Here is a 14,347-nt window from a genome sequence, read left to right as displayed (position 1 = left end):
ACGGCGGTAAGTGTTCTAAAATTAAATGTATTCCATGTATTTGCATGTAATTAAGATTAGTTTAAAGTAAAAGAAGGTCTATAATATCCACACTCCAGGAACAAAAATCCTACCATACAATCACTCCGTTGTAGATACTTAAAAGACAAACATACAATAAATCTAATAAGAATATTTCCAACAGGAAACCTTTCCACTAGGATAGCTATCAAAGTAACCATAATATAAAAAACAGTGAGAAGCAGCATTTTTCCAGGTGCTCCAATGTGGAAATTCGAACGGATCCTTGGGGACTAATCAGAAACTGCTTTCTTCGCAGCAACGCGAATGAATATTTAATTTTCAATTTGACGCCAACGGTAAGCAACCGAGGACTCGCAGAAGGTCACGGGGTCAAAATTACATGAGATTTTCAACAATAATGATTATAGTGATTATAAAAATCTAGTATGTTTATGTAGGTTATATAAAAACGAGAATTATGTGTTTGTTACACCATATCTTCATTGGTTTGGAAATATTTGTGATTATGATTAACGCTACGATCAAGAAGTTTTGTAATATTCGTAAAAGTTGCTTAACCTGGATATAATATCTATAAAAACTAGCACAAAAAGCCATACAGACACTAAAATAACACTTAAAAATCTTCACATTTGGGGTCAGTTAATTGTTTCTCTACTCATAACAATATATAAAAGAGCGATCAGACCACCACACGTGGGGTCTGATGCCCACCAGGAGCTACTTACTGCCTAGCGGGTTACAGGGGGCTCCGGCTCGAAAAGCAGGAGTAGGGACGGAGTTGTTTTAAAAAAATATGTTCAGCAGTGAACGTCTTGTGGCTTATATGATGATGACACCCAAAGACTACAAGAACGCTTTGAAAAATCCACAGTCAAACAAATCTTTAGAGTTTAAGAGAACATGAAAACATTTTATCCCTCTCGTGAGAACCAGACACAAATCATCACGGTAGCTACCGCAGCCACAGGCATACAAATCGCTGAACAATTAGCATTAAACGACCCGTTCAGTATAGGAACCGGTTCTTTAGAAAGTACACACATAATACACGAACAGCTGGACAGACTGCGAAGCTTCAAAGACACGCAGAACTATTATGACCATCTCGTAAGACATCGGCATCATTTGATTTATCAATGGAAGTATATTTGAATAAGTTTCCGGTTATTTTCTTAAAGTGCTGACTGCTAAGGGGTCCGTGTAGAATTTGAAAAGTAGTCGGATCTGTATAAATACTATAATGGTTGCTAATCCCCAAAATAGGAGATCTAAACTTGAAACTAGTACTAAACAACACAAGGAGTCGTACTATAATGGTTGGAAAGACGACGTCCTAATCTCCATTCGTTGAAAATAGCAGATAGTTTTAGCAACTGTGAAACTAGTACTAAACAACAATAATACCGAGTCGTACTTTCAAGATTAGTAAGAGAAAATTAAAGAGCAAAAATTTCGACGTCCATGAAATAGAGGCTCATTTGTTCCGGCGATATTAAATTCTATTCATACCATAGCATTTAAGACATGCTGAGCATCAATGCGATATAACTAATGTATGTGATTCTTATAGAGAGAGATTCGATTCCCACGCTATCTTCAGATGGCATTGCAATACTTAATTGTGTGTGCCAATTGGAGTTATCTATACATATAATAAAATCGTAGAAAAGTGCTGTCTGCTTGAAAATAAAAATAAAAAAAATAGCATATTGTTATGTCGATGTCGAACCCAAAAATGTAATTAACTTCTGTTTGTCTGTTTGGTTTGTCTGTTTGTCTGTTTCTGTGCGCGCTAATCTCAGAAACGGCTGATCCGAGTTGGATGCGGTTTTCACGAATATATTGTGGGATGCTTAAATTTACATTTAGTTTTGTAATGTCAATCGGTTCAAAGCAAATTACAGATCACGTCGAGACATTACTGAATAAAACTTTATTAGTAGGTATTGGACAAAAGATATTCAGATTAATTGTACAGCAGCAAAAATTTCTACGGAATCCATACTTAATCAAGTATTCAAGAGCTCATTTGTTCCGGCGATATTAAATTCTATTCATACCATAGCATTTAAGACATGCTGAGCATCAATGGGATATAACTGATGTATGTGATTCTCATAGAGAGAGATTCGATTCCCACGCTATCTTCAGATGGCATTGCAATACTTAATTGTGTGTGCCAATTCTAAATTGGTTTCGTTGTATTTGTCAATTAATAAGTTTATTTGTTGGGTTTTCCTGGTTTTTTGGTTAAACTATTTAACGTAGGTTTAGTTTGATATCGATTATTAGTAGTTACTGTAGTTAGTTTTTTTAATAAAATTGTAAGTCTAATTTATAAATTAATTAGATTAGATTTAAGTCGTTTCTTTTAAATTATTTAGTTTAAGCTTGGTTATTATAGCATAGAGGATAGGTTGTAATATAGTTTCTTTTTTAATTGTTATAAATTCGTAATTCGTAGCTTTCTTTAGTTTTAAGTTAGTTTAAGTCCGTTTTTAAACTATTTTTTCAATGCCCTAAGTGAGTATACATCTATTAAATTCAAACGCAGAGCTCATTATGTTGATTTTTGAAGAGTTCCCTGGAATATCTTCCACATCTCATTTTTGAAGAGATCCCGCGAGATCGGGAACTATGTGGTTAAAACCAAAAATTTGCCGGAAGTCACTATTCCACGCGAACGAAGTCGCGGGCAAAAGCTATGTATAAATAAATCTATCAGTTGCTCCACATACAGCCATGTGGAGCAACTGATAGATTTATTAAGGTTTTTGGTCATACATTGTAAAAATGTCGCATAGTTAATATATTTTAATCCTTTTACGCCTCTACTGCTACTACTACATTATGAATCAAAATCTTACTAAAAAGTCAAGCTCAACTAAACATCTAAATCAATTCCAGGTGATTTTTAAAAAGTCTACGCCAAAATATTTATTTCAAAAAGACCAGGAAGACACTTCTGAGCGTCAAAGCAAATATATACAATATTAAACAAAATTACTGTCTATCGGTCAGTCCTCTAGTGAAGTTATAAGAATTTAAAGGTCGAAAAATCCACGACGTTTCGTCCAATTTGACTCACACCCTTTTAAAGTACCTACTCGAAATCAGAAGACTACATTATGCACATGCAACTACTCAATCAATAAGGCGGTCAATGAACTGCATAAAAAGCATATAAACATTGCATTACGGAATTTAATTGAGCTAATAGTAACATATGATCACGAACCACATTTCATCATGATTCTTATTCATTAAACACGAAGTAATATATTCCTGTAATTAATTTACTTTCAACACGAGCATTAATTAAAGATTTCTCTTAATATTGATTTGTAATGGCCAATTATCGGCTATAAATATCGCTTTGGTATAAAACAAAAATAGATCGTGTTTTGCGGTGATTTATTTGACAGCACGATTAAGTTTAGTGGCAGAAACGAGTGAAATCCATCAATCAGACTTAAAACTTATTAATTTAGTAAAATCCATGGACATACTACCTAATTACATTATTCGTGCAGAATTTGTCATTTGTGCTGTTTTATGACATAAGCCGGTAAACGAGCAGACGGATCACCTGATGGTAAGCAATCGCCGCCGCCCATGGACACCCGAAACTTAAGGGCGTTGTCGGTCTTTCGGGGTTTAGGAAATTAAGGGTTGTTGGGGAATCGGGGTTGGGAAGATTAGGAAGAGAGATACTTGGCTTCCAGTAACTTCACTCACACAACGCAAGCATGGTTTCACGTCGGTATTTGTGAGACCGTGGTATCATTCCTGTCGAATCAGCCCATTCGTGCCGAAACATGGCTCTCTCACACAATTTTGTCTTTTAATTCTATCCTCTGACATTATTTTTCTAGTCTATTATAGATAGACCACCACGTTTAAAGATAAGCTAAAATATTTCAGTATGGTCACTATTACAATATTAACACAATGTAATTACAACTTTTCAATGTAACGTATGTAATATTTAAATACTCGAAGTAACACAAAAAGTACATTAGCCTTAAATAAATAATAAGGGTATTCAATGGACATTGTCGCTGAATGATAAGGGCTTACAGTACACAATCAATCTTTGGTACTTCGAGTGAATGGGTCCGGATCGAACCCATTGTGTTTCTGTTCGGTCAACGGAATAACTGCGGTTATTATCAACAGGAGCTATTGTTGGAAAATGAAAATATCATGTCCTTTCACAATATTGATGATCAGTTTGATTACACTCTGATACGGGTTATTATGGAGATTGGTTACATTTGTATGATATTGTTGGTGCAGAAGCTAAAAAATGTCCCAGTTGTACTATTTACAATTGTACCAGGAGCACAGTAATGTTAGGAAGTTGAATAAACTCACCTTTCTCAATGAGGTCGTTCCATTTCTTCGCCCATCCTCTCAAACTTTTGGCGTATGTCTTTTCAATATCTGCTCTCTCTTGCACGAGGGCTTGTAGTTCACCACAGAGCCGGTGTCCATCGTCAATTCGTCGTGTGGTCCGTTTATAATTACCAGGCTCCCAGAAAGAGTCGGAGGCGACCGTGAGGAGCGCCTGCTCGTCGCTGTGGTGAGACATGGCGGTGCGACACTCACACACCGCCCCTCTGTAACAAAGAAAATACAGAATTTAGAACATCTCTTGTACATTTATGACCGCCTAGTACCTGCTAAAATTATTTGCAGAACGAAATGCGTAACCTGAGCCTTGTGCCGATTAATAAACTGTATCCTCATAGGGAGAGGGGACCAGTAAATATGTAATGACGATGAAAGTCAAGGTAAAAATATAAACATAGCTGTACCTACTAGGGTGGAACTGAATAAAAAAGTAGAGTAAATCTACATAAAGGTTGATCCAACATGGAATGATATAATCTCATCGGGAGGAAGTAAATTGAACATTCGTCCGACTTAGGAACGCCAGTAAGTTCCCTGGAGGAATCCATCACTGTCAAGCGATAAGGTATATTATTTAATTCGAAGAAATATTAGAGAAAAACGATGAGACTAACGAGGATAATCCTCAGAGGATAAAGCTATAAATATTTAGCAATATAACCAAATAGGAATGAGTTTTCTCAACAAGTATGTTTGTAGATGATTGAATAAGCAATCAAACCATTTTGGGTGTAATTTTCCGTTAATCAAGCACATTAATTTAATCTGTCAATTAACTAATTGCAGTTTAATTGGCGGAACAGGTTGCGTTAGAACTCGTTCTAGTAGGCCTTTTATAGATCATGTATATGGTCAATATACGAAGGAAATACAAATAATTAACCTATGGCTATACAACTTAAAGACTATCAGGTCTACCATCTTGGATTATTTACAGTATATACCTCTTCAAAATTATTTTATCAGTGTTAAAGTACCTTGTAGACAAAAGCCCCTACAGTCATATTCATAACAATTTCTCAAAAAAAAATCAGGCGTATTCTCTTCAAATTTTCATTACACCTAAGCTTGACTTTTCATCCGTTATCTTCCCATCCACACCATATCGGACTAAACCACTTCCATACACCATACCAATACCCAAAGCACCAAAAACCACATAACCATCACAAACTAGATGCCAGCACAATACATGTAACAATTTAACAGAAAAGAAACAAAAAAAAGTCGTGACGACTCCATTATGAACGCAGTTACGTAAAATCGTCAACCGTTTGAAGACAATAACCTTGACCCTCTACTTCCTATACTTGTTACCGTGCAATTTAACATGGCTGACACAGATAGGGTCCAGGCTTGACAAAGGTTTGAGAGAAAGAATTTAAAGATTAGAAGAAAGAATGGTAATTAGGATGAATGGTTTCCAAAACGATTAGAAACAGGAGTTTCAAAAGCAGACGATATGGAAAGATTTGGTCCCGGACTCGCGGTCTTTAAACCTAACTGCATAGTTAGGTTTCATTATCTTTAATTTATAAAAAAAGGAGGAAAAGAAAGAGATATTACCATATTAAACGATATTGGTCCAGAAATCTAGAATTATTATCATCGGTAGCTACAGTTTTATTGATTAACACAGAAGTCATCTTAAATTCAGCTCAGATTACATGATTCCAATCAAATGTGTTATTGGGTAATCAATAAGACCCACATACCCCTTTAAATATCACTCTGTATAATCCTATACTTCTCGATTACGTCACTTACATATATTTAAATATTGCCTCATCAACTAAGCATGTTCATTTAAAATTAAAATTTTATCTTAAGCATGTGTTACGGTATTTATAGTATGTAAACGAATATACAGTGGTGATAAAATATTTTTTGATGATTTTGAATATTCGGTTATGTGGTTATGTTATAATTAAAGGCTTGGTATGGTATGCTAACCGATAACTTGATTTCTTTAAATATCCGGGAAAATCGACCTTTGTGACGTTTTGTGACACATATAATCATTACTAAAATTCTAAGTTCAGACCTTAATTTACCATTAAATATCTTTTTACTAAAAACGATGAACACATATTTATTTCACCCGATGACATCAATCATGGACTTTATTACTTAGTAGTAACGTTTGTTTTCGAGGTTACATTGTGTTCTCTGACGTGAGGTTGACCGTACAGTACTCATGTTCACAGTACAGGAGAATTCAGAAAAGTTGTTTTTAAAAATTCTTCGAAAGGAACAATGTTTCATTGAAATAGCGACAAAGCATCGCGTGGAAAATCACAAAGCGATAAAAAAGGCTAAGTTGCTTGTGTTTTGCTTATGGAACAGTGAACAGACAGATAGATCAGAATCAGAATATGTTGCTTCATAAGGCCTTACGGATACTAACTAATATACGAGAGGTAAAAAGACCTGAATCAATAGTAACGTCCCTTTTTTAAATAATATCTCAAGACTAACAGAAACTGCGGTTATATACATTAAATACGTACAAAGTTATATCAAAGCCCCCAGGCTTCATGAAGCTATTTCCGTATGATAAAATCGATCTGACACAATTGAAGATCCACAAAATCCAATTAACATTCATGAATTTCACGGAATTTTGTTCTAGTAAAGTCATTGACATCCGACCGCACATGCCAAGGCCATATCTAAGGAACAGATTAATTTTGTGGAAGTTTCTTTCATCAAAAGATTCAAGGAACCCCCCCGACAACTTTATCTTGTTCATAATAAGGACTATTTTCAAAGATCAGAACTCCTAAAAGAAGCTCTGTAGTTTTTTGACTTCATTTTAATACGACATAGCATCACGCTATCTTGTAGACACGATGATGACCTAATCCCCATATAATCTAAACAAGTAAGTAAAGATGGATGTTTAACCATAATTCTATACGTCCAAGGTAAGCCATGAAGCGTGAAGATTAAATGATAATAAATCTTGGCATTGTGCTAATTAGTTTTAACATGGTTTTAATGCTTTATATGATAAGCTATTCGGTTATGGCAACGAGAATAAAAATGAAGTTGATACATTGAATCTTTTGGTGTTTGGACGCAATGCTAATAAAATTCACAAAGAGATGAATATAAGAGGCTGTTTTTCGAAAACCAAAAGGGACAAATGAGGACACGCAATCACGAAGGAATCGTAAAAGCCAAATTCTGTACGATATCTATCGAAAGTTTAATCGAATCTGCAAAGTTTTGGGATCCAATCAAATTACTTCTGATATGTCTGCCCAAACTTGGGACATCAGACCAAGAACTCATTGACACGACGAACAAAATACATAAGCACAAAGACAATAGAAATCTTCATAAGAAACAAAAGGCAGTAAAAGATTAAATCTAGCCTTTGAGAGGAAAAAACGATGAAGTCGGCCTTAAAGGCTGCAACAAGTGACAAAAACATGATAATCATCTTAAACGTCTTACTAACATAATTAGTAGTACGGGTGTAGATGATAATGTGGGCACGTCGCGACTGCATTTTTGTCGAGATGACTTAACTACGCAAATGTCAGGTACAAGGTCGTTGCGACATTCAATCCTAAGTTGGTTTTAGAGTTAGACCATTGAGCCATTTAGGCCGTCTGCGAAACTTTGCTAGAATATCTGAGAAATTTTCTTGAAGCAGTAAATTTAAACTTGAGCAAGATAGTGTCTGGAATATCTAATTCGAGACTGAGACTTTGTAATAAACTATTCAAAAGTGTCCGTTCGGAGAGTACTAGATATAAATACTTTGACTTTAGTAATGTATTACATTCCTTGTAAATTCATAATTAAAAGGAAACTTCAGATCATAATTTTCCAGGCCAAGTTAATAGTTCAGAAAATCTTTTACAAACAGGACTAGCTAGAGAGACAAGCAATAACTAACTGACACTCTCAAGGTCAGCGATGTTAGACCTGTCTATGGCAGTTAAAAACCTGACATTCCACAGGACTTTCATTTTATATTCACTTTATACGAAGCATTTTATCACCATCATTTCGTTTATAATACGGTTGTTAACATGAGAAAAATGGTTACGTTGAGTCATAATCATAATTAAAGATGAATAAAACATTCAACGAATACCATCTAATCACGCATCGCGAAAGAATTGGATTGTTACGTAATTGCTTAATGGAATTACGGAAGAACCGAATATTTTATTGAAGAAAAATAAAACAATAACTACATACCTCAAACAATTTAGTAAAAGGCACATTTTCACAGAATTATAATCACATCACACTGTATATACGCAACACACTTTTCGCACAAAAATCACAATTAGTTTTCATCAATGTAGTTCTATTTTATCCTGTGACCTTACCCAAAATATTGGAGGACATGATGTACTTTCCCCTTACACCGTATCCGTGTATTCCTCGCTAGAGTCATCGCGACCTGCGCCCGAGTGCCACAGCCGAGTCAGTTACGTTCGGAATTGTTCGGTTTACTTCGGAATCTCGACGATCGTAAACAAACTACAACTCAACGGCGATTGGTCCGCGTTTTTTACATCATTTTTTCTTTTCGATATTATAATAACAATACCATCTTTTTATTATAATAGTTATATCGATTGTTATACCTGTTTATACATATTTGAAATAATTGCTGTATAGATAGATATTATTCTAGGACGAATTCCGATCCAAGTGATGCGTGGGAAGTTTTATAAACAAACGTAAGTTACGTTTCTGTTATGGTGAGAGTTACTCATGCGGGTTTATTATGGTATATTATAGTTTTTCATTTACAATCACGTTATTGTGTAACTGTTTTAATGGAGATGTTATTCAAGAGGAGATAAGAAGCTGGTTATGTACGTTGATACACTTAAAGCTGCTTAACTATTCTCATGAGTCTTTACTGAGATCTACCGTTAACTTAAGAGAACTTTATAAGTTCCATGATAATCTCATGATTATGAATTATGAATTCTCTTGATCATGGTTTATCTAGGGTGGCCTTTTGAATACGATTAGTCCTCCCATGTATTTTCTTCTATCTTGTTTTAACTATAAGTTCAAGATATACTCATACCCTAACACGAAAAGTATACTAAAAATAAGAAAACCAGTACACAGGATGCCTCTAACTAGGCACTATAAACACAATGCCTAGCAATTACACATCCAGGCATTATTCGTCGGACACGAGATGATCACAGACAGAATCACTGAATTGTGAGTATAATTAGATACTGATTCAAGGCAAAAACTTAGATCTTGTACCAACAAAAAGTTAAGCAAAAACTAGATGAATGGATCTTGTAACGTCTTTGGAAGATTTTGATTGGATCATATAGACATGCGTAGTTTGAATATTATTATTGAGTCATTGGAAATGTAATCGTTTGTTAAGATATTTAACTAGTAATCCAATGCATACGATATCATCATGTTTTAAGTAAGTATTGTCTGTTTGCTACTGGATGGTCACAGCAGAGTAGGAGACATTTGTCACCATCCCTACTCTTCCTGCGGGTATCATGAGAGCTGATTAAGGGACACATTTGATAGAAACCGGGCAGCAGCGCGTTCTGATAAACCAGGCCACGCGGATTTTGGTCCACTCACTTCGGCAGAGGAAACCCCTATTTCAGTAATTGACTGGTATATTCGGACAGTTAATGATCCAAAATGAACCATCATCATTAATTGCTCGTTTTGGATTATTTCCTTGGATACCGAGTTATAACAAGTATCAAATAGGAACATAGTTTAAGTAAATAAACAGTAGAAAAAGGTAACTGTACCCGATGTTTATTTATCACCAAATAACTGTTTTATTTGTATTGAAACGAAACTGACACAAGGAACTTTTTGTCAAACGTCCAACGATTGTCTTTCCATGACAAATGACTTTCGAAGTCAAAGGGTGAAGGGTATAATTTATTTCAAATCATTACTTTTATAAGGACACAAGGAAATGACCTTGAAATAGTGACTGACGATATATCGAAGGCCGACATTTTGAATTGTAAATGCGTATTTAAAAACCACGTAGTATTCGGAATACATCACAGGAAATATGTATGTAAAATCGTAGTATTGTTTATTGAATAAAATATAGTTTTAAATGTATTCAAAGAATTCGCGTATTGTATGCAAACAAAATCAATACACCATTGTACAATTTGGCACGGTCAGTTGAAATGATTGCAACGTCGACGTGGGTCAAAATATTACAACTTAATGTTTGCTATGGAAAATCTGATGTTTGACGAACTTAAACTTTACTTCATAGATTTAATGATACACATGACTGCTATAGTTCTTATATGATATCTTTATTATCATCATTATTCACGAGCCCGTATGGAGACCATATGTAGAATTATAATATCTTCCGGCTAATACGTGCGAATAATAGGCACATTAAAAGTTGGATAACAACACCAATACAAAACGCGATAAGTTAGGAAAACCATTGATAACTCAAATCAACATAAAAACATTAAAAGAAAACAGAGAACCCGAAGTAAAAGAACAAATTGTCACAAATCCACAATTTTCTTGGACACAAATTCGACACTTGTAAACAAACAAACTAACAGTATCACAAACACTACTGACATAGACACAGTACAAATTCAAGACACACTTGATTTTCCAGAGACTAAACTCTAAATGGACACAAACGCCTAAGAAACTGAAGACAAAGATACTAAAACAGTCAGACAAACTAGATTCAGACGAATTTGAACTCTAAGACAAAAGGAATTGGGTGTAGCAAACATTGTGTGACTGAAAAATAACTTGCAGGACAAACGACCTTGGGAAGTTAGAGCTGATTCATTGAAAGTGTTAACATATTCTTGTTTAGCAGTTCACACGGCAGCCATTGTTGTTAATTGTGAACGAAACGGAATAGCCGAATACAATTGACGTATTATGTCTTGAGATGTGTATAAATTACTACTACTTATTATAAAGTATCTTATTTCGTAATACACGAGGAAATAACAGCTGCTAGAGTATGTCTAATTGTTTATCTTAAAACAGATGTTGGTAAAGTCGTGTGGAGGTTACTTATGGCGGTCGGTAATGATTTGTAAGTATGACAATAATATAATTATTAATATTAGTTTTAATACAGAGACACTAGTTTGTACCAGCAGTCTCGTGGGATTAAAAGTAGGTAAGTAAAGTCTATCTGTTGTTCCAGACCATAATCTATCCCTGTTCCAAATTGCATCTCGATACTTTCAGCCGTTTTGACGTGATTGAGTAACAAACATACAAACGTTCGTATTTATAACATTAACAAGAAAAAATAAACAATGATTTGATACAAAAACAAGTCAAGGACAATAAAGTCAAACTTAATGCCAAAGACATAACCGTTAATAAAGCAATAATTTAATACTCGTAATAACTTCGAGGAATCTTTTCTGCGAACTCCTACTAATAACACCACCTACAATATTAAGTATCAACAACAACTTTTGCTTTGAAAACACATTTATTTTCGACTACGCCCGCGGCTTCGTTTACGTCAATATCAACTTCTTCCATCAATTCAACACTTCATTTCTCATAACCATTTTATTTTCACAAAAACTAGTATATAAATATCTCCAAAAAAATATTTACTGCAGCATTAACATTCATCAAAATCGTTCTAGTGATCCATTACAAAAACATTTTCTTATGGGACAAGCCCGCCACATCCTCCCGAAACCGCTGCAACTCCTGTAAGCCAGGATCTACAGTAGATACAACCATGAAAACACCAGAACACTGAAGTCCCAGGGACATGAATGACTGTCTTGGATCCGGTAACGAAATAAATCCGAAGATATAATAATATCATTAACTTTTTCTGATCCTCTAATAAGAGGATTATAAAACACTGACCTTTGCATTTTTAAAATTAGATTATCTACACATCAACTGCAGTTATCGGAGCTGCAATTACGAAAATGTTGCAATAGAACTGAGCTCGTGTAACAAAACTGATCTTGGCAAGTTCAAAACAATGTACTTCTACTGACTAAAGTTTATGATCCCCATCTACGATAATACCATTTCCCTTAACTTCCTTTCTTTCTCCGGATCATTTTTATACAGTCCCCTTTTCAATTACTTTGTAAAACAATTCTACTTTGTCAAATTGACCTGAAATTGAAATTACTCTTCTACTTAGTTTGAAATTATTTCCACAGCAATTTGTTTTAGGACCATTTAGTTTAGCCTTTTGTTGGGTTGCCATTATTTAGTTAGGTAAGTAATTTGAATTGATATATTTCGGTACCTTGCCTATGGGACTAATTACGATTCGTCTTAATTAATTTAGGTACAATTATAGAAGTGATGTGTAAGCAAAAATAAGGCATATTATTATTATAAACTAAGGTTCATATTAGCATAATCAGTCATCATAGTAATTACTGGGACAGTGGTATAAACAGTTTTGCCTAAACTAACTTTTCTCATACATACATTCGGTTAAAATGTACCAGGAGTTCATAAAGTTCCACAGTATAGTTAGCAGATTCCATTACATCATATCAGCGTTGGTCAGCTGCATTCTACGTTCGCGTTGAACCCATAAACAGTCGCAAGTCGTCTGTTAGAAACACATAAAAGCATTTCCCATGAGTCTAACCGAGCATCTTTTGTTTCTTTCGCACTTATATTGTGTAGCAAGGATGCAAGATTTAATGCATTTAAGTGCTTTAAGAGAAGTGGTTCTGTAGGAAGAACAGAGTCTTTTTCTAGGAAAAGTTTTATATCCTTGCTGGTAACGGATTTGATTTCAAAAGCGTATGTTACTGCCAATGAAATAAAGCAGATTTTAAGAGGCTATAACCACAGTTTAGTATCGTTTTTCTTCGTAACATTGTGGTTTGGAGCTGAACAGTAAAGCCGAAAGAAGAGTTAGTAAAATTGATTAAGACATCTAAATTAAACACTTCATTATTATTAGATCAGCTTATCAAGATTCACTGCTAGACGTGCCATTTCTGTAACTCTTAAATGTAAGAAGTGCCACTTGGTCTTCCTCACTCCTCTTTTCCACTTCCTCACCTCAACCCTAAAATCAGCGCTCTGATTGGTTGGTTAATTCCAGCCAGCCAATCAGACCGTACGCGCTCTCGTTTTGATTACTTTAAACGTAAATCAAACTCATACTAAGGTTACAGTTGTATTTGTCACATCAAGATTTGATTTCTTACACAATCAATAAAGCCCTTATACTGTCAAGTTTAAACGAGGGAATTATGATACGACAAACAGGTTTATTATTTTTTCACAGGGAACCCCAGAGACAAGTAATTTGTAGCTCTACGATGTAATATAATGTAGATATATCTCTCAGCACTTGCAGTTTAAATCAGCTGATCGTAATGGAAATGCCATGTGTAAATGGAAATGGGCTGAACGGATCAAGAAATATGTAGTCACATTTATCTTGGAAGCATATTTATGCATCGACAAGTTTAAGGTATTTTATTTTTGCTAGTTATATTATTGACATATACATATATGTATAGCATTGGTAGGAGATGACTTTGTCTCTGATATCTTGCTTAATCCAACTATCATCTACTCTACTAGATCGTATATTTAGCAGTCACGCTCACTAGCACTTTAGTAGCCGCTAACATTACCGAAACATTTGCCTTAAACAGTTTTCAAGTAGTAATTAAGATTTAAAAAAGAAAATCGCAGATACTATCTCTAGTAAATAGTTATTCCAAAACATTGACAACCACAAAGCAATATGGAAGTGTATCGACATAAATAAAAAAACAATGAACTTGAAAACACCTTAAAACGCTACAATAGGAATCCCCAAAGCGTAGGTGTTATTACTCATAAACATCTCATGCATATGTATGGACACTAATCAAATTCAGCACCTGACCTG

The 14,347-nt window shown here is 34.7% G+C and overlaps 1 protein-coding gene across 8 annotated transcripts in view; it reads right to left on the bottom strand.

Moving 5' to 3' along the window:
- LOC118270919 (protein kinase C and casein kinase substrate in neurons protein 1) overlaps positions 1 to 14,347 on the bottom strand; it is a 134,534-nt gene that overhangs the window by 78,032 nt on the left and 42,155 nt on the right. Inside the window, exons 1-2 of one of the 8 annotated variants that reach the window (XM_050696058.1) lie at positions 8,796 to 9,338; positions 4,405 to 4,649 (exon numbers count right to left, since the gene is read on the bottom strand). In XM_050696058.1, coding sequence (XP_050552015.1) covers positions 4,405 to 4,649; positions 8,796 to 8,863 — 313 coding nt within the window. In that variant the 5' untranslated portion in view covers positions 8,864 to 9,338. Of the gene's footprint in view, positions 1 to 4,404; positions 4,650 to 8,661; positions 9,339 to 14,347 lie in introns of those variants that run through there. The other 7 variants (XM_050696062.1, XM_050696057.1, XM_050696060.1 and 4 more) reach the window with 7 other exon arrangements.

The sequence above is a fragment of the Spodoptera frugiperda genome, chromosome 9 (assembly GCF_023101765.2).
Source record: "Spodoptera frugiperda isolate SF20-4 chromosome 9, AGI-APGP_CSIRO_Sfru_2.0, whole genome shotgun sequence".
Classification (NCBI taxonomy): domain Eukaryota; kingdom Metazoa; phylum Arthropoda; class Insecta; order Lepidoptera; family Noctuidae; genus Spodoptera; species Spodoptera frugiperda.
The sequence above is the reverse complement of the archived record's forward strand: the minus strand, read 5'-3'. Positions and strand labels throughout refer to the sequence as shown.